This window comes from Geotrypetes seraphini, chromosome 5 (assembly GCF_902459505.1).
Source record: "Geotrypetes seraphini chromosome 5, aGeoSer1.1, whole genome shotgun sequence".
NCBI classification, from domain to species: domain Eukaryota; kingdom Metazoa; phylum Chordata; class Amphibia; order Gymnophiona; family Dermophiidae; genus Geotrypetes; species Geotrypetes seraphini.
The window spans coordinates 271030148-271051222 of NC_047088.1; the positions used below are offsets into that span (position 1 = coordinate 271030148).

At 44.5% G+C, this 21075-nt stretch overlaps 1 protein-coding gene across 8 annotated transcripts in view; it reads right to left on the reverse strand.

Moving 5' to 3' along the window:
* Positions 1–12518: 12518 nt before the first annotated feature.
* Positions 12519–21075, reverse strand: part of STK11IP (serine/threonine kinase 11 interacting protein) — a 227018-nt gene continuing 218461 nt past the window's right edge. For 7 of the 8 annotated variants that reach the window (XM_033945669.1, XM_033945670.1, XM_033945676.1 and 4 more), the window contains one exon: positions 12519–13218. In XM_033945669.1, the coding sequence (XP_033801560.1) occupies positions 13078–13218 (141 nt within the window). In that variant the 3' untranslated portion in view covers positions 12519–13077. The remainder of the gene's footprint in view (positions 13219–21075) is intronic. The other variant, XM_033945675.1, reaches the window with a different exon arrangement.

The window sequence follows — 21075 nt, forward strand, 5'->3', positions numbered from 1 at the left end:
TGACATCACATAAAATATGATTACTATCTACAATAATTTAAGCAAATACACACACATTTAAACTAACTATAAGAATAACTCACAAATAGAAAGAAGATCTTTACCAAACTGGCATACTTCAACACAGCCCATTAGTACCTTTAGTAAACAAATGTTTTCAACTGTTTCTTAAAACTGGATAAACTAAACTAAAACTTAACTTTATATACTAAACTAAACTAAACCTTGGGTTTATATACCGCACCATCTCCATGAATGCGGAGCTCGGCACGGTTTACAGGAAGAAAGATGAGAGAGGAACTACAGTGGAGAGATTAAAGAGTTAGGTGTAAAGGGGGAAGGTGAGAGGCCTAAGAGGGGGGAAGTGTTACAGTTTTGAGAATAGCCAGGTTTTTAGGTGTTTGCGGAAGAGTTGGAGGGAGCTTGAGGTTCGGAGTGGGGAGGTGAGGTTATTCCAGATCTCAGTGATTCTAAAGGGGAGGGATGACCCAAGTTTGCCTGCATGGGAAATACCTTTTATGGAAGGGAAGGATAGTTTAAAAATTTGGGAGGATCTGGAGGAAGTAGGGGTTGGGGAGTTCCAGGATAGAGGGATAACGGCAGGAAGGATGCCATGTAGGATCTTGTAGGCCAGACACGCACATTTGAAGTGGATCCTGGGGATTACTGGGAGCCAATGGAACTTAGACAGGAGTGGTGAGACGTGATCAAATTTGCTTTTCGCAAAAACAAGCTTAGCTGCAGCGTTCTGAATCCGCTGAAGTCTGTGGAGGCTTTTCTTGGTTAGGCTGAGGTAGATAGAATTGCAATAATCCAATCTGGAGAGGATGATGGATTGTACTAGGACTGCGAAGTGTTTTTGGTGAAAATAGGGTCTGACTTTCCTTAGCATGTGAAGGCTGAAGAAGCATTTCTTCACCAGGGATTGGAGATGTTCGTTGAAGGATAGAGAAGAGTCTAAGGTGACACCCAGAACTTTGCTTGAGAACTCGAGCTGTAATGGGGGGCCGGAGAACAATGGGATGGAGGAAGGTAGATGGTCTAATTTTGGGCCGAGCCAAAGGAGTTTTGTTTTGGACTCGTTTAGTTTCATATGCATTGTGAATGCCCAGGATTGGAGGTTCTTTATGCATGAGGATATGTTCGTGGAGAGGTTAGTGAGGTTCGAGTCGGTCTTAAGGAGGACGAGGATGTCATCAGCGTAAGTGTAAAGAGTTTCAAGGGGGGATAGTTGGAGTAGTTTCAGGGAGGACATGTAAATGTTAAAGAGGATTGGGGAGAGGGGTGAGCCTTGTGGGACACCACAAGTCGGGGTCCAGGGGGAGGATGAGGTGCCGCTCATATACTGGGTCTTCAACCAGAGGAAGCTCAACAATAAGTTAAAAAATAAGCTAAAATACAAGAGGATTAATTTCCACAACTGTGGGTCTTTCCAAAAGAAAGCCTGACTCTTGTAGTCACAAGATGGACTTCCTTTCAGTCAGCATAGCCAACAGCAATGAACCCACAAAACTCTATTTGAAGAATATCTCTGAAGCAAAGTCACTAAACGACCTGGCTCAGTGTATAGTGCCTTCTGTATTAATACCAAATATTTATAAATCCATCAACCGGTTTCCAATCCAGTTCACCACCTTGGGTCCTAACTTTAGCCTGTCAAAAACCTCCTATGGGGGACTGTCAATGCCTTATATCTAGCATGTCCTTGATCCAATTAAAGTTATAGAATTTAATCAGATTCATTTGGCACACCCTTTAGCCATTGTGATGAACCAACAGATCTACTCTATGTATGTTAGATAACAAACCAGTTATTAATCTAAGGTGACCAAATTGACTATGTATGCCAAACTATATTGTACACATGTAAATTTATAACCTGTCTATGCATTATGTATGTCAACCTGTAACCCATTCTGAGTTAATTGGGGAGGACAGAGTATAAAACGAACCAAATAAATAAATAAAACCATGTTGCCTTGGATCTTGTAACCCATTGAAACCTAGGAAATTTGTCACCTTTTCAGCAACAGTTCATTGCTTGTCCCATAACCAAAGTGAGGCTTCCTGGCCTGTAGCTTTAAGGTACTTTACGGCCTAGCCCCCATATATATATCTGACCTTTTCTCTTTTTCAACCAATCAACATATGAGAAGCTCAAACGTGAATTTCGTTTCCCAACCGGTTAGAAGATGTAAATTTAAAAGACATCATCAATATCTCATATCAGGTAGCAGTATGGGGTAAAGATCTGAAACAATTACTTATGCTTGCGAATACCTATGGGGAATTCAGGAAACACCTAAAAACATATCTGTTCCTAAAGTACGTAGACAGCTGTACTGCACAATCTTTCCCCACAACTGATCGCTAAACTTTAACTGTTAGTACTACTCAATCTGTAACTTTTTTTTTTTAATCATTGTAAACCACATAGAACTTCACGGTCCTTCGATATATAAACTGTTATTATTATTATTAGTTTCTCAGTAATTCTGTCACCACTTTTGTGAAGAGGGTTCACATTTGCTGTTCTACAATACCAGGGAACCTCTCTACTCTCCAAGGATTTATTAAAGAAATCTTTTAGAGGACCCTCCAGAACCTCTCTAAGCTCCCTCAGTTTCCTGGGATGTATCCTTTCTGGTCTCGTGGCTTTGTCCACTGTCAATTTTTCAAGTTGTTCATTAAACACTTTTTTTCTGAGAATGGTGCAGTATGTTTGTTAAAATTAATATTATGCACCAGCTACTCCGTTCTCATATGTACCTTTGCCAGTCAATCATGGTCCTTCTCCTGGATTTTCTTCCATGAACACAGAATAGAAATATTTGTTTAGCATGTTTGCTTTTTCCTCCTTATTCTCCATATAGTGGTTCATAGCTTCTTTCAGTCTTAATATATAAGTATAGCCTTCCTCCTTTCACTAACATACCTGAAAAAATTTGTCTCCCCTCTTTACATAATAGCCTTACTGGGTCAGTCCAATGATCCATCAAGCCCAGTAGCCTGTTCTCCCAGTGGCCAATCCAGGTCCCTAGTACCTGACCAAAACCCAAGGAATAGCAATATTCCATGCTACCGATCCAGGGCAAGCAATGGCTTCCCCCATGTATTTCTCAATAACAGACTATGGACTTTTCCTCCAGGAAATTGTCCAAACCTGTCTAAAAACCTGCTACGCTATCCGCTCTTACCATAACCTCTGGCAATGTGTTCCAGAGTTTAACTATTCTCTGGGAAAAATTTTTTTCCTCCTATTGGTTTTAAAAACATTTCCCTGTAACTTCATCGAGTATTCCCTAATCTTTGTCATTTTTGACGGAGTGAAAAATCAATCCACTTGTACCCGTTCTACTCCACTCAGGATTTTGTAGACTTCGATCATATCTCCCCTCAGCCGTCTCTTTTCCAAACTGAAGAGCCCTAACCGTTTTAGTCTTTCCTCATAAGAGAGGAGTTCCATCCCCTTTATCATCTTGGTCGCTCTTCTTTCAACCTTTTCTATCGTCACATATCTTTCTTGAGATAAGGAGACCAGAACTGAACGCAATACTCCAGATGAGGTTGCACCATGGAGCGATACAGGGGCATTATAACATTCTTAGTTTTGTTAACCATCCCTTTTTAAAATAATTCCTAGCATCCTGTTGCCTTCTTGGCCACTGCACATTGGAAGGAAGGCTTCAGTGTATTGTCTACGATGACACCCAGATCCTTTTCTTGAGCGCTGATCCCCAATGTGGTCCCTAGCATCTGATAACTGTGATTTGGATTATTCTTACCAATGTGCATTACTTTGCATTTGTCCACATTGAATTTCATCTGCCATTTGGACACCCAGTCTTCCAATTTCCTAAGGTCTTCCTGCAGTTTTTCACAGTCCAGGAAGACATTAGGAAATTGGAAGACGGCGTCCAAATGGCCGATGAAATTCAATGAACTCAGCCATTTTCCCATCAAATTCCACTGCCGCTACCCATCAAAGATTATATTCTATGGTCAATAAACTCTCCTTCCCTTCAGGCAGGCTGTCCGTTCCAATATCCTCAAGTTACAATCACAACAGATGCCTCTATGACAGGCTGGGGAGCTCATCTTGGCAGTCTCAAGGCTCAAGGTTATTGGAGCCCAGCAAAGCTTCGTCTACACATCAATCATCTGGAACTGCGAGTGGTCTTCTATGCCCTAAGAATATTTCAATCATTAGTATGCCACAAAACAGTTCTCATTCAGGCAATCAAGTAATCATGTTTTACATACACAAATGGGGGGTGAGGGGGTGGGACAGACAATCAAGATCTCTACACATCTTCAGGGAAGCTTATCGCAACTGGATCTTTGCTCTCTATCTTCAAGTAGTATATATTCCAGGACAAGCAAATGTAATTGCAGACTCCCTCAGTCACAAGCTCCAATCTCACGAATGGTCCCTGGACCACACAGTTTTCCAATGTATTTTTCAGGAATGGGGGATTTCCCAGATGGATTTTTTTTGCCTCTCAAAACAATGCAAAGTGCCGTCAATTCTGTTCCCTCCAACCATCTCAACTAGCCATTGCACAAGATGTCTTCTACATTCCTTAGAAGGAACCACTTCTATATGCTTTTCCGCCAATTCCTATAGCTTCACGATGGCCCAGACAAATCTGGTATCCTTTCCTTCTAGGCCAGACATGGGCAATTCCGGTCCTCGAGGGCCAGAATCCAATCGGGTTTTCAGGATTTCCCCAATGAATATGCATGAGATCTATTTGCATGCACTACTTTCAATGCATATTCATTGGGGAAATCCTGAAAACCCGACTGGATTCCGGCCCTCGAGGACGGAGTTTTCCACCCCTGTTCTAGACCTTCAAGATGCACCTCCATTCCTTCTGGGACTCCATCCGACTCCTCCCTCAACAGAACAAATTTTCCACCCCAATCTATCCAGTCTCAGTCTGTCTCCTTGGAGACTGAATGGGAAAACCTCAGGTCAGTTTCAGTCCCTCAGTGATGACTCTTCTAGCTGCTAGACGACCTTCAACCAGAAAGTCTTAACAACCTAAGTGGACTCATTTTTCACATTGGGCATCTTCCCAATTCCTGGATCCTATCCTGTGTCCACTCCAGTATATTCTCTCGTATCTACTTCACCTTTCAGATGCAGGATTAAAAACGAATTCAGTACATTATCATCTTTCTGCCATATCGGCTTACCACCTCCCAATTGATGGCAAGCCACTCCCTCTCACCAACCTCTAGTGGCACTTTTTTAGAGGCCTCACCAATTTTTGTCCTCCACTTCGAGACTCTCCTCCATCCTGGGATCTCAACATTGCCCTAGACCAGCCTTGCCCTAGACCAGCCCTCCCGCTGCAGGGAAAGGACATTGGGCCGCATGGAAGACCAGCTCCGCCTCCCGAAGCCCCCTACGGCTCACAGTTTTTCTCTTTAGGGCAGCTCCATTGCTACCGGGAGCTGCCCCAACGTAAACCAGCCCTTCCGCTGCAGGGAAAGGACATCGGGCCACGTGGGAGACCAGCTCCACCTCCTGAAGCCCCCTGCGGCTCAGTTTCTACTCCTCAGGGCAGCTCCATTGCTACCGGGAGCTGCCTCAACATAAACCAGCCCTCCCGCTGCAGGGAAAGGACATCGGGCCGCGTGGGAGACCAGCTCCGCTTCCCGAAGCCCCCTGCGACTCACAGTTTCTACTCCTCAGGGCAGCTCCATTGCTACTGGGAGCTGCCCCAACGTAAACCAGCCCTCCCGTTGCAGGGAAAGAACATCGGGCCGTGTGGGAGACCAGCTCCGCCTCCCAAAGCCCCCTGTGGCTCATAATTTTTTCTCTTCAGGGTAGCTCCATTGCTACCGGGAGCTGCTCCAACGTAAACCAGCCCTCCCGCTGTAGGGTAAGGACATCGGGCTGCATGGGAGACCAGCTCTGCCTCCTGAAGCCCCCTGTGGCTCACAGTTTCTACTCCTCAGGGCAGCTCCATTGCTACCGGGAGCTGCCCCAATGTAAACCAGCCCTCTCACTGCAGGGAAAGGACATCAGGCCGGCATAGGAGTCCAATTCCGCCTCCCGATGCCCCCCGTGGCTCCAACATTGGAAAAGGCCAACAACAGGATCTATCTCCCACACAACAGCGAGATCTATCTCCCACATCGAAACCAGCAGGACAGGCGGCACTCCGAACCAGTCCAGGCCCCTACCCCTGACACCAAAATGAAGCTAACCCCACAAACACACACTTAAGCCACCTTACTGATAATCCTCCTCATTACCAGTTGGAAAATAGTAGCAAACAACTTATCCACCACACCCACAAGCTCCATTGCAAACAATATCCAACACCATAACAGGAGAACCCTAATAACAAGAAGCTCAAACCACCAAACCAGCGCTCAATATCCCTTCACCTTAACCTGGAGAAGATCAACACTTCCCAAGACCAAACCTCAAACACCTCCTATAACACTCATCTATCCTGAAACGACTCACAATCAAACAGATATCACTACCCTAACATGTGCCTACGTAAACATCAGAGCCTTAGGACCTAAAACAGAACATATAAAAAACCGAAAACCTAGACTGCCTTTTCCAAACAGAAACCTGGTTAATCTCGGACGCAGACCCTAGAATAACAGAGGTATGCCTTCAGGGATACAAAATAACAGTGACTTGCAGAGAGAAAAAAAGAGGAGGAGGACTAGCAGTACTAATCAAGGACTCCCTAACCCTAAATATACTAGAAAAAACATCCACAACACAAATGGACTTCCTTGCCTGTCATCTCTCAAGCACCACACTAAAAAACTCACTAAACTGCATGCTCTGTTACATAACACCAGGAAACTGGACCACAGTAAGACCTGAATTTGAAAACTTCATTTACCAAAACTCTTTAACAGCAGAATACAACCTTATCCTAGGAGACCTAAACCTACACCTTGAAGACCAAACATCCAAACCAGCAGAAAACTGTCTATCATTTCTCAATGCCTTATCCTTCCAAATCCTAAACTCACAAACCACTCATGAAAAAGGACATCAACTCGACATTGCAGCCTTCATGACCCATCAACCACCCACCCCAGTAATTCAAACACCTAATGGAACCTGGTCCCCGTCCCTCTGGTCAGACCACTACACATACACCTTCAATATCAACTGGACCAAGAACAAAACCACACCTAAATCCAAAAAAATAACATACACCTCACGCAAACACATCGAGCCATCTGTATTCTGGACAAAAATAGAAGAAACAATCCAGGACTGCGACCCCAAAGACTTCATCTCTCACTGGAATAATCTGACCAACATCCTTGATGAATTAGACCACTACAAACCAAAACTAGAACCAGCAGAAGATCAGACCAATGGTTTGACAATGAACTGCTCCAACTTAAAAGACAATGCAGACGACTAGAAAGAAAATGGAGAAAAACAAACGTAGATCAAACAAAAACTGCTTGGAAAAAAATTAATAAACAATATAAACTTCTACTAAAAGACAAGAGGAAAACTCACTACACCAATCTAATAGAACAGAAACTCAAGATACCAAAAAATTATTCCAAATATTAAAAGATCTAACAGACACTAAATCCTACATGACCACTAACAATACCCCACCCCCTCAGCCATCCTCTTAGCAGATCACTTCAAGAACAAAATTATAAACACCAGAGCCACCCTCAATTTTACCCCATCCCACCTAAACGAACCCACAATTCACCCCACAGAAAAAGAATCAACTGCAGCAGAAAGAACATGGTCTCAATTCTCCAACATACAATGGTCCGAACTCAATAAACTCTATAAAAAGTAAAGCCACGCCTCCTGTGACCTCAACCACTGTCCATCATATCTCCTTACTACCTCCAGTGCAAAATTCCGTACTCTACTTCTGCAATGGATACAAACCATGCTCACAGACGGCATTTTCCCTACTGACCTCAGCGAAATCATCATCACCCCAATCCAAAAAGACCCAAAAGGACCAACCTTCCAACTACAGACCCATTGCCTCAATACCGCTATACATCAAATTTACAGAAGGTCTAGTAGCCAAACTCCTCACCAACTATCTAGAAGACCATAACATACTCCACCCCATGCAATCTGGCTTCAGAACCAACTTCAGCACAGAGACATTACTAGGCTCCCTTATTGACACAGTCAGACAACACCTTAGCACAGTAAAAAAAAAAATGCTTCTCATACAACTGGACCTGACCGCAGCATTTGACCTAGTAGACCATAACATCCTCCTGCAAATCTTGGATGTAATAGGTATCTCAGATAAAGTATACTCTTGGTTTGAAGGCTTCCTAAAATCCAGAACATAGAGTAAAATCAGACAAAGAAAAATATGAACCTTGGTCAACCCCTGCGGCGTACCACAGGGATCCCCACTATCCCCCTACTCTCTTCAACCTATATACTGCCTCTCTCGGAACAAACCTGGATAATCTAGGCATAACTACCTATAGTTATGCGGATGACATTACCATTCTTATACCTTTTGATCAGCCAAAGACCACCATAACAAATTTACTACATCAAAAACTAGAAACAGTTACGACTTGGATGAAAGATCACAAACTGAAATTCAAACCCAAACAAAACTAAATTCATCCTCCTCGAAAATGACAAAGTCCCAACCATAACCAATATAGAACTCAACTCAATCAACTTTCCCATCCAAACCACCATAAAACTACTAGGAATGACAATAGACAAGATGCTGTACCATGCAACTGCAAATAATTAAAACAATACAGAAATCCTTCGCAGTCATGAGAAACCTGAGACAAGTCCGGAAATTCTTTGAAAGAACACAATTCCAGTTTATAGTACAATCCCTAATCCTAGGTCTGCTAGACTACTGCAACATCCTCTACCTCCCCTGCCCTGCTACTATGACCAAACAACTACAAACAATCTAAAATACAGCTCTGAGACTCATCTACTCATTGAGGAAACATGACCATACCACAGAAGCATACATCAACTCACACTGGCTACCAATCCAAGAAAGAATTCTATTTAAATTCTACTGCATGTTATTTAAAACCCTAAATGGAGACAGCCCATCCTACCTGATGTGACAAACGGACGTCTTCCCCAAGGTTTGCCACAGGGAAATTAAGGAAAGTATATAAACCCCAGTGCAAAAGGGCTGACCAGGTCAGTGCCCAGGACAATAAATTAGCTGACTACCTAGTGAGTGACAATGAAATGGAAATAGAACAGGAAGGCTTAGACTTACCTGAAGCAGTTCCAGAGCCAGGCAGGAAGAAGCTGCCTTGCTATTGTCCATTGCCTGTAAGGCAGAAAGCTCATAGGCCGTTTCCCCTCAGAGAAACGGCATGGGCTGAGGAAGGAATTCCCTTCCCCCATCCAAAGCCAAGGGGGAGTGGTTCTTCCCCTCAGCTTAAAGCCAGGCTCGTTAGAGAGCAGAGGGAGGAAGGAGGAGGAGCAGAACGAGGCTTGGCAAAACCTGAAGTGGCACAATAATTCTACGGCCGGTGGCCGAATAAAAGCTTATGTTTTCAACAAGGCCATTCTGACAAAGTGTGATTTTTTTCAAAATCCTTGGAGAATAAGCTTAGTGGGGCATTTGCCAGCGACTACCAACTTGAAAGGTGACCCTAATTCTAAAGGGACCACGCCAGTAGCAAGCTTCATGTCACTACCCGACGGCTCAAGGTGTTCTCAGAGAGCGTGGGTGTGACACTGAACAACCGCCTCATCCAAGCCACCTCAACCAGACATAGAAAAACGCACTCCCCATTCACCCCCCCCGATCAAAGAAGTAAAATGGACAAAACTATACGATGGTCTCCTAACCACTCAAGCCGCAAAACTAGATAACCAGATCTCCAACCTACTGATAACCACCCCAGACTACAAGATGTTCAGAAAAGAAATAAAAACTATACTCTTCAAGAAATTCCTGAAACAGTCCTAACTTCACTTACATCGTCCTTCCTCCACCCTCCCTCCTCCCGCCACACTCAAACTACCTGACCTTCTCAGTACAACCCGAGAAATGACAAATAATCTTCCTTTGTTACCCTCCATTCATAAATCTTTACCTACTCTTCACCACTCAAGAACTGACAAATGGCCTATTCTTTACAACTCTAGAAATGACAAATGTTCTTCCATTGTAACCCCCCGTTCATAAATCTTTTGTAATCCACCTTGAACCGCAAGGTAATGGCGAAATAGAAATCTCTAATGTAATGTAATGTAATCTCTGGGCAAAGCTACTCTTATCTTCTTGACATGAAAAATGGTTTTTCTCATAACCATCACCTCAGCACAAAGGGTCAGTGAACTGCAGGTTATGCTTACTTACTATCCTTACACCCAATTTTTTAGTAATCGTGTCCAACTCCAAACACACCCAAAGTTTTTGTCTAAAGTGATTTCAGATTTCTACATTAACCAATCATTCTACCCTCCTTTTTCCACCTCCACATGCTACTCTAGCGGAGCAACTCCTTCAAACCCTGGATTACAGAAAAGTGCTACTCTTTTATCTTAAGGCTACAGAACCAATAAGTAACATTAATCACTTACAACTCGGCCGCCTCAGGCAAGCCAGCTTCAAAACGTACCATTTCCATATGGATTTCTAGTTTCATTGACTTTTGCTATAAAAGAGCTAATCAGCCCCCTCCTAGCAACATAGGAGCACATAAATTGCGTGCAAAAGCTTCTTCCATAGTAAGCTTCCGAGCAGTCCCGATATAGGATATTTGCAATTGGATGGCTCTTTTCAAATTAAAACTGAACCCTGAGAAAACCAAATTCTTCTTAGCTACAGCCACCAACTTTTCTATAGACTCCCTAGCCCTAAGGGGAAACCAACTTCCCCATCTCACCTACAATCAGAATCCTGGGAATGCATCTTCATAGACAACTGTCTATGTCTGCCCAAGTCTACCATGTCACACACAAAAGCTTCAATGCACTCTGGAAATTCAGATCCATTAGAAAATACTATCACCAGGTACCTTTCAAACTCCTAGCCCAAACTCTAGTCCAGAGGTGTCCAACCTGCGGCCCCGTGAAGTATTATGTGCGGCCCCGGTCGAGGTCGATGCAGTGTTTTCCTCTGCTGCCCCCAGGTGTTTACAGTCTTGCCTGCTCCCTCCTCTGTCTTGCTGCAGCGTTTGCACATTTGTGCAGCGCCATTAACATTTTTTTCGGCCAGTGCGGCCCAGGGAAGCCAAAAGGTTGGACACCTCTGCTCTAGTCCTAAGTACCATAGACTACTGCAACATCATCTATCTAGCAGGTCTATGCAAACACTTTCAGAGACTAAGTATCATCCAAAATACCACAGTGAGGCTTACATTCAACCTGAAAAAATTTGACCACATCACACCTTTCTATCAAAAACTGCACTGGCTGAAAATTGAGAGCCGAGAGTTTTTCAAATTCAGGTGTCTCTTCTATAGTTCTGCACGGTCTACTGCCTAATTACCTCACCAATCAGTTCATATTAGCCAGACCCAGACAATCCACTCAACCTCAGTCATTCTTCACTTTCCCCTCAATCAAGGGATACTTCCACAAGAGATTCATCAACAGACTCCTACCCTATCAAGCTGCCTCCAAGGATCCTGAATGTAGCCAAATGGTCAGAACATCCACATCCTACATGTACTTCAGAAAGCTCCTCAAAATGCACCTTTTCTCCAAAACCAACTCACCTTAAATCCCCAGAAAAACTCTGCCAACTCCAATGATCCAACTCCATGTTGCTACTCTCAGACTATGAACTCCCTTACTTATTTATTAACCTCCCTTCTCGGTTAGGTCTTCATAATTCCCTCTCTGCAATCCTCCAGTCTCTCAGTTCTCGTCTCCTTAAGCCATTATTAATATGGACTTTGGGAAACCCACTAGTTATTCCTAGAATAAGCAGCATAAAACCTGTTCTACTCTTTTGGGATCTTGCCGGGTACTTGTGACCTGGGTTAGAAATTGTTGGAGACAGGATACTGGGCGTGATGGACCTTCAGTCTGTCCCAGTATGGCAACTCATGTTCTTATATAAGACTTTGTGGCCAGTCCTGGTTTTGAACTTACAACCTAAAGCAGTGTGGGATTTGTAGTCCCTGGTTCTAACCATTAAAATCAGTGCTGTAGGTTCCATAACTCATCAGGATGATACTAGCAGAAATTCAGGACTGGCTTATAACCTCCCTCCTGGAGCTGGATAACTCAGCAGCTTTGGATGTGTGACTGCAACTCAGTCTTTCAAAGCGTCTGAGGCTCTCTCTCTCTGGGGAGATGGAGTATGAGACTGAGGATCAGTCTCATGGTGAATGCAACTGCAGATCTTCAATTTGGACAGCAAAAACGCTGCACATAATCAAAGACTTGTCAGCATAAAACTTACTGTTTTCTCCAGGGCTAACTTCCATAAATGTTGTTATAAAACCAGAAAACCATTGTATTCCTAGAGATCTCTTCACTCTCTGGTAAAATCACAGATATTAAATACTAGATACAAGAGTATTTTATTAACATTCAAAAATACAGTAAAATAATCAAATTAGCATATATTTACAATTTAGTCAAATATGAAGAGTTTCAAACATTTACAGAAAATGTGTAATCTGCTTCAAGATGCTGCAGGTTCCAATAAATAGTGATTACGTCCATTGACAGTGCTTCATTTAGAGGCGAATGCTGACAGAAGGCCCATGCACTAGGAACCAGAATGACGGTGAGGTCCCTTTACTTGCGGCTGCTATGGGAGGACAGTAATATTTGGTATGAGAGGGAGGGCAACAGGAGTCGCATAGGAGTTCATTTTCAGATTAGATAAGGCATGTCGTCATCCATTATCATTTGGATACTCAGTTGAATAGGTCGATTTAGGACTTAGGGAGCCATCAGGGAAACATTGAAAACAAAAGGCTTGGCTAACAGACTCCCAGCCTATATGTACCGAGGAGAGGAGAGCAATCGCACTGAGAAACTTTGTTCTTCTGGCTAGACACAGTAGTTGCAAAGAGTCCAATAGAACAGAATGTATGGTTTTCGGAATCCATGGATTAATCGATAAGTCTGTGCATCACAATGTTGAACTTGATACGATACAGGGCTTCCCACGGGCCTCTCAGAAACTCCAGCAAGTCTCGGACCACATCGGAACACTCCGTTTGCAGATGCCACAGGCTTTCACAGTGCTGGCTCTGAAGGGATGAAAAAAAGCACATATCAACTCACAGCATTTACATAGTGACTCTTTTCCAGCCTCTGACTTCTACAGCGGACACATTTCACACAGTTCCAGCTAATAAATAGAGTTAATGCCAAGAAATAGCTGGGTATAAAAACAAAGCTATGAAGAGCTATGACTGTGCTTGAAGAAATATCCAGAAAGCACAAACTCCCCCTCCCCACCAAAAGTGAAATATGTACATCAAGGGGAACATTTCTAAAATGAAATGCAAAGAAAAAAAGAAGCCTTCAACCCTTAACAGAATTCAATTTTTATCTGTACAAGAATTAGCTCTTCTTCCCAGCGGTTCTCAACCTTCTTTTCAGTCACGATACACCTGACAGATGGTTTGTGCACATGTGACCCTCAGATCTTTGGTCTGATACCTTATGGCACCTCTTATAAATTAAATGTAAACATGCTGTGCATCCATAAAACTATCTCCCTTCAACAGATTCAAATCAGAAATAGCATCAGCTGCTGTGGGGTAGTGGCACGGGAAGGGGGAGGGCAGTCCGCCCTGGGCGCTAGCCTAGTAAGTGGGGACAGGAGGAGGGCAGTCCGCCCCGGGCGCTGGCCTAGTAAGTGGGGGCAGGAAGAGGGCAGTCCAATCCGGGTGCTGGCCTAGTAAATGGGGGCAGGGGGAGGGCAGTCCACCCTGGGTGCTGGCCTAGTAAGTGGGGGCAGGGAGAGGGTAGTCCAACCCGGGCGCTGGCCTAGTAAATGGGGGCAGCGGGAGGGCAGTCCACCCCAGATGCTGGCCTAGTAAGTAGGGGCAGGGGGAGGGCAGTCCACCCCGGGCGCTGGCCTAGTAAGTGAGGGCAGGGGGAGGGCAGTCCAACCCAGGCACTGGCTTAGTAAATGAGGGCAGAGGAAGGGCAGTCCACCCCGGGCGTGGCCTAGTAAGTGGGGGCAGGGGGAGGGCAGTCCGCCCCAGGCATTGGCCTAGTAAGTGGGGGCAGGGGGAGGGCAGTCCGCCCAGGGCAGTGGCCTATTAAATGGGGGCAGGGGGAGGGCAGTCCACCTCGGGTGCTGGCCTAGTAAGTGGGGGCAGGGGGAGGGCAGTCCGCCCCGGGCGCTTGCCTAGTAAGTGGGGGCAGGGGGAGGGCAGTCCACCCCGGACATACATAATTAGGGGGTTTCCAGTGATATTCAAAGCTTTCTGAAGGTGATGAATTGCTCTTTCTAGTGAATTTCTACAGGCAGGGTGGACCATATGAATACATACATGTTCATCTTTAGGGACTGTTTGTGTTTTAAAGTTTCCCCATGATGCAGGCATTCCACTGAAACACTGCTCTCTGTTGGGACAGGTTTAATTTTTTTAATTATATTTTCTTTTTTCTGCATTAGCAAATCAATTAGGTACAGACCCCGGCATCCTTTATTGAATTCCCTCAGAATCTCTGTGATTTCTAATATGTACATTGCTTGAATGCTGCCTGGAGTCTCTATGGTCAGGTAAAAGATGAAAACAAACACATGTTTTGCACTTTTTTTTTTGCTGTTCACCTTATGATAGATCAACCACATCCCAGCGCATCGACCTCCATAAAGTGCGACAAACCTAGCTCTCCTCCTAGCTTTGTCACAGGAGTAACTAGAAAGAGCAGTAAGCCCCTATGCAGAAGAGCTGACCAGGTTGGCTCTGCCGAGTATGAAAGCGCTGACTTCCCTTGCACTGACACTGATGAGACAGACAGCGACTGCCAGGGAGAGTTCAGGCCAGTTGCAGGTTACTCTCCCAAGCCTATTAGATCTCATAAGAACTCAGGAGCCAGAAAACTACAGCTCCCAGAAAGCCAGAGTACTAGCAGGAAGCAGTCACGTAAGCAGACACAGCTGCAGAGGGAGCTTTCTCCCTTCCCCCACTTCAGAGCAGGGAGGGGCGGCTTGGAGCCTGTTAAAACGAGGCAGCTGAGACCCAGAGAGGGGGAGGAGCAGAGAAGCTGGGAACATGATCCTGAGAGGCAGCATGACTTCTCTCCCCAGCTGAATGCTAATGAGCTGGGAGAAGAGTGTGAGATGGTGGACCTTTCTGAGGAGTCTGATCCCACCATTGTGAAGGTTGGAGGGCTGGGAACCTATGGATATTAGTATGCCCAGTGTGCCTAGTGAGAGGTTGGAAGTCATGGACACAAGCTGAAAGGTGGGAAGTGTTTTGATACTTTTTCTTACCTGGTTTTTTTTAGTGAAGTCTTGGGACTGAGTTTATTTTTGTGTACAGCAGAATGGTCTAACTCAGGGGTGCCCACACTTTTTGGGCTTGCGAGCTACTTTTTAAATGACCAAGTCACAATGATCTACCAACAATAAAATTTTAAAAAAACACAACGCACACTGTACGCATAGAAAATGTTAATCATCATTCCTATTCCAGGGTTTTCAAAGAGGTCAAAGCAGATGACTCTATGCACTGTCACCTCAGTAACAACCATACAAAAGTAGACAAATACCCACCCCCTCCCTTTTTACTAAACCACGTTAGCAGTTTTTAGTGCAGGGAGCTGCGCTGAATGCCCAGCGCTGCTCTCGACACTCCTAGGCTCCCTGCGCTAAAAATCTCTATTGTGGTTTAGTAAAAGGGGACCATAGTGTAAAATATAGACAGCAGATATAAATTCAGACACATTTTGATCACAAAATTTAAAATAAAATCATTTTCCCTACCTTGTCTGGTGATTTCATGAGTCTCTGGTTGCACTTTCTTCTTCTGACTGTGCATACAATCTTTCTTCCCCTTTTAGCCTGTATGCTTCTTCTCCTCCAGACCTCATTTCTTTCCCCCAACTTTTCCTTCCTCTTCCCTGCCCTTTCTTTCTCTCTGCCTCCCTTTCATTTTTTTCTGTTTCTCTTCTTTCCTTCTGTCTCCCTGCCTGCCCTTTTTCTTTCTTTCTCCCTGCCCTCCCCCAAGCCACTGCCACTGCCATTGCCATCGGGGACCAGGACCCAAACGCCACCAATAACAGGCCCCAAGCTCTCCCTGCTTCGGCCAACCAGCATTCCTCTCCCTGACGTCAATTCTGCCATCGGGAAGAGGAAGGCTGATCAGCCCAAGATCACGATCGACCTATTAGGGGAAATGCTGCCGGGTCCTGCCTTCGCGGAAACAGAAAGTAGGCAGGACCCGGCAGGAAGAAGAACAAATGCTTGTCTCCCGCATTAGCCCGTAGCGAACGCTTGCTTCAGGGCTCTCAACATGTGCGCGCCGGCTTCCCTTCTCCCCTCCCCCCCCCGGACATAACTTCCGGTTTCGGAGGGAAGAGAAGAGAAGCCGGCACGCACATGTTGAGAGCCCTGAAGCAAGTGTTCGCTACGGGCTAATGCGGGAGACAAGCATTTGTTCTTCTTCCTGCCGGGTCCTGCCTACTTTCTGTTTCCGCGAAGGCAGGACCCGGTTTTTTGTTCAGCAGCGGCAGATGACAGCTGGGCGGATCGCCCAGCTAAAAGGCCCTAGGGAGAAAGAAAACTGGAGAGGAAAGCTGATCGGCCCGTAGATCAGGACGGCAACACGAGTCTATCACAGAGCCCGGGATAGGCTCCGCGATCGACTCGCGTTGCCTTCCTGAGCTACTGGTCGATCGCGATCGACGCGTTGGGCACCCCTGGTCTAACTTTCAATGCTAACCTCTGAAGCCTGCTGTGACATTGTTTTTGCTTTAAACTGCTTGAACATTTAACTACCGAGCCTTTTCCTTAGGCTCCTCTCTGCACAGCTGTGGTGACCCTTGAGGAACTCCACAGGGGTTGGACCATGGTTCTGATTTAAGATTGTTTGACTTTACTCTATAAGATCTGGATTTAAGGAATCCTTGGAACCAATTGTATACCCTGCCTGAAATCCCTATGGCTTCTAGTGTCTGTAGTAGGATGGTGTGGTCAACCAGATCGAATGCTGCAGATAGATCAAGTTGAATTATCAGCATCCTTCTGCCTTTGCTGAGGTGCTGTCGGGGTGTGTCTAGTAGGGTTATTAGTAAAGTCTCCGTGCTGTGGTTGGATCTGAATTCCGATTGAGAGGGGTGGAGAAGATTGTGGTCTTCCAGGTAATTTGTGAGGAATTGAGCAACTAGTCCTTCTATAAGTTTGACATATATTAGTATTGAGGCGATGGGTCTATAGTTAGTGGGGTTATCTATAAGGCCTTTGTGGTCCTTCACAATTGGAGTGATTATGATTTCTCCTAGGTGCTGCGGGAATTGACCTTCAGTGAGTGTTATTTGGATCCATTGCATGAGCTGGCCCTGAATTTGGGGGTGGCGTTAGTTATTAGATAAGCGAGACAGTAGTTCAGGTCGCATGAGGCATGATTGTATTTTTTGTAGAGTCTATTCATGTCTGTCCAGTTTACTGCAGGGAATTCGGTCCAGGTCCTGTCTGCAGCAATGGCTTCTCCTATTGGGGGATTTGTTGTTATCTCATCGAGGAGGGGGTGTGTGTTATTGAAGATAGTCCTGATTGTTGTAATCTTGTTTTTGAAGTGGTCTGCGAGTTGAGTGGCTGTTGGAGGGTGCTTTCCTTGTGCTGCTAGGTAAGGTTTGTTGTTGGTGAGGTTTTTTACTAGATTGAAAAGTTTTTTTGAGTCTATGGATTTCATGCCTACCAGCTTAGAGTAGTAATCTTTTCTTTTTTCCTTGAGTTCGGTCTTGTACTGTTTGATTATACTTCTCCATGCTATTTTGAGTTGTTCTTGGTTCTTTGTTTTCCAGTTTCTTTCCATTTGTCTGCAGTGCCTTTTGAGTTGGAGCAGTTCAGCGTCGAACCATTTGTCTGATTGTCTGCAGATTTTGTGTTTTGATTTTATTGGAGCTAGTTCATTTAGGATTGTTTCGCTTAATGTTTGCCATTGTGGTATGAATTCTTTGGGGTCTTTGGATTCGATTGCTAGATCTGCATTGTCCCAGAAAGTGGTTGGCTCGATTTTTGGACGGGTTTTGATGGGGGATTTGTGGGGTTTGTGTTTATAATTGCATTGAGCCCAGTTGATGTTGAAGGTGTATTTATAATGATCTGACCAGAGGGAGGGGATCCAGGATCCGTTTGAGATGTGGATTTCAGGTGTTTGAGGTTGTTGGGTCATGAATGCAGCAATATCTAGTTGATGGCCTTTTTCATGAGTGGGTTGGGGGTTGAGTATTTGGTAGGATAGCGTTTTGAGGTAGGCGAGTAGGCTTTCTGTTTGATTGGAGGTATGGTCTTCGAGGTGGAGATTAATGTCTTCTGGTAGTAGGCTGTAAGTTGATGTTAGTGAATTTTGGAAGATGAAGTCTTCAAGCGTGTGTTTTGTAGTGCTCCATTTTCCTGGTGCTATATAGCAGAGAATGCAGGTTATGGTGTCTTTGAGTGTATTGCCTGATAGTTGGCAGGCTAGTAGATCTAGATTGGGTGTCGTGTGTTTGTCTAGGACTTTTATGTTGAGATTGTTTTTGGCTAGAATTGCCAATCCTCCCCCTCACTTTTTTTCTCTACTTTGTATCCCTTAGGGCAGAATTCTGTTATGCAAGGGTCTGAGTCAGATGTTAACCAGGTTTCAGGTAGGAATAGGTAGCCTAGTTGTTCTTTTATTATCCAGTCCTTAATGAGGTCTGCCTTTGGGTTTATTGATCTTATGTTCATATATGCACAGGCTATTGATGTGTAAGTTGTATTGGGAGTGTGGGTGCATTTTGGATGGAGGAGGCTTCTTGGTTGTGGATGGGTGTTATGGATTGTTGTTTTTTTTGGCTTGGGAGAAGGCCTTTTTCCCCAACTGGGGGGGATGCTTTTGTAGGTGATCGTTGAACAGTCTATCAGATTTCTGGGTGGATGGGGTTTTCTTGAAGGTTGGATGTGTCAGTTGGTCTCTGTCAGAATTGGGATGGGAGGGATGTGCTATCCAGATGAGTTCCATTTTGTTAGGAGCGGGAAGAGTAGTAGGATGGCGAGCAAGAGTTTTGTTGTGCTGGGTGTCATTTTTGATAGTATATGGGGGGCAGTGCTAGAGCTATAGGGGTTGGTTGGTGTGCAAGGTAGTGCCGTGGAGTTCTTATTGGTTGGGATTCCGCTGTGCTCTTATTTTGGTCGGAGCTGCAGTCTTTTAAGCAGGATCCCCTGCTGGCTCGGGGGGGGGGGGGGGGGGGGGGAGAAGTGTCTTATGGTAATAGTACGTAATATTCTGAATTTGTGTTCAGCTGACCTTAGTAATAAACCTCTATATTCCCTAGCTTTAGCAGTTTACCTTTTGAGCTTATGAAAAGTTTATTCTCCAAGCTACAAGAACTGTGTGTATTTTTCTTTAATGCTCTTTCTGAGGAAAGAGAGCTTTGATGAACTTACCTTTACCCATTAAGGCTGGTGAAAAGGACTGAGTGATAAAGACTGAAGTCCAGCCATAATTTTGTTTTTGTGTTTCTTTTTCTTTTTACTTTGAAAATAAGAGCCATTCTGACGTTTGTGAAACCAGTGAGGCCAGGTTGGCCCAACTTTGTATGTTTTGGTTTTTGCACTACTGTATTGGGAAATTTTATAGTCTTCTAAGAACCTCAGAGCAACCTGACCCAGGGTCAGGAATAAAAAGTCTATCTGCATTTTGGACTTTTCTGTGTGTGAATTCATTGCCTGCTGTTTTCACCCTAGGCTGCTGCCTAGGGCGCCTGAAGGATTCCCTAGTTGGAGGGAACATAGAAACATAGAATATGACGGCAGAAGAGGGCCAGCGGCCCAACAAGTCTGCCCACTCAAGAACCCTCCCTCCCTGGTGTATCCATCTTTTGTGCATAACTCTGTAGCACCCCCACCTGTTTGTCTCATCAACTTTTGAAGTCAAGTACACTACTAGCCTCAACCACCTGGCGTGGAAGTTTATTCCATCGATCAATCACCCGTTTGGTGAAGAAGTATTTCCTGGTGTCACCATGAAATCTTCCCTCCTTAAATTTTAGCGGATGCCCTCTTGTTGCCGTGGCACCCGTAAGAAAAAATAATTCTTCCTCCACTTCAATGCGACCCGTGATGTATTTGAATGTTTCTATCATGTCACCTCTTTCTCTGCACTTCTCGAAAGAATATAGGCGCAGTCTGGTCAGACGTTCTTCATATGTGATGTCTTTAATAATAATAATAATAATTTATTGTTTATATACTGCCAAAGCCAAAGTAGTTCGAGGCGGTTTACAATAAAGAAGAGCTGGACATACAGCGAAAAAACAATGAAGTCTTTGAGTACATGAATATTTGTACAGAGTATGGTAACATTCTAGATGCGGGTTTACAATAAAAAGTAAGTCGAGGCAATTTACAATAGGAAGAGCAGGTCATACAGTGTGGGAATAAGCAGTGAAGACTTTAGGAATTCTTGGTCAATAGGAAGTAGATCGAGGCGATTTACAATAAGGAGGGATAGGTCATACAGTGAGGTATAAGCAGTGAAGACTTTAGGAATTCTTGGTCACAAATCGGTTGAACAGATTGGTTTTAATAAGTTTTAAGTTATCCTAGTGGTCATTCTCTGGATCGACTCCATTCTCTTCACATCTGTCACAAGGCGGTGAGGGATGCCAAAAAAGACTATGAGGAAAAAATAGCGCAAGAGGCCAAAAACTTCAAGCCCTTCTTTAGATACGTGAAAGGGAAAAAACCCGCAAAAGAGGCGGTGGGACCCCTGGATGACCAGGGAAGAAAAGGGTACATCAAGGAAGATAAACAAATTGCAGACAAACTAAATTCCTTCTTTGCGTCCGTCTTTACGGAGGAGGATACCGTAAAAATACCAGAAGCAGTGAAAGTGTTTAGTGGAGTAATAGATGACAGCCTCACCACAGTTGAAGTGGAGTTGGACCAGATATACTAC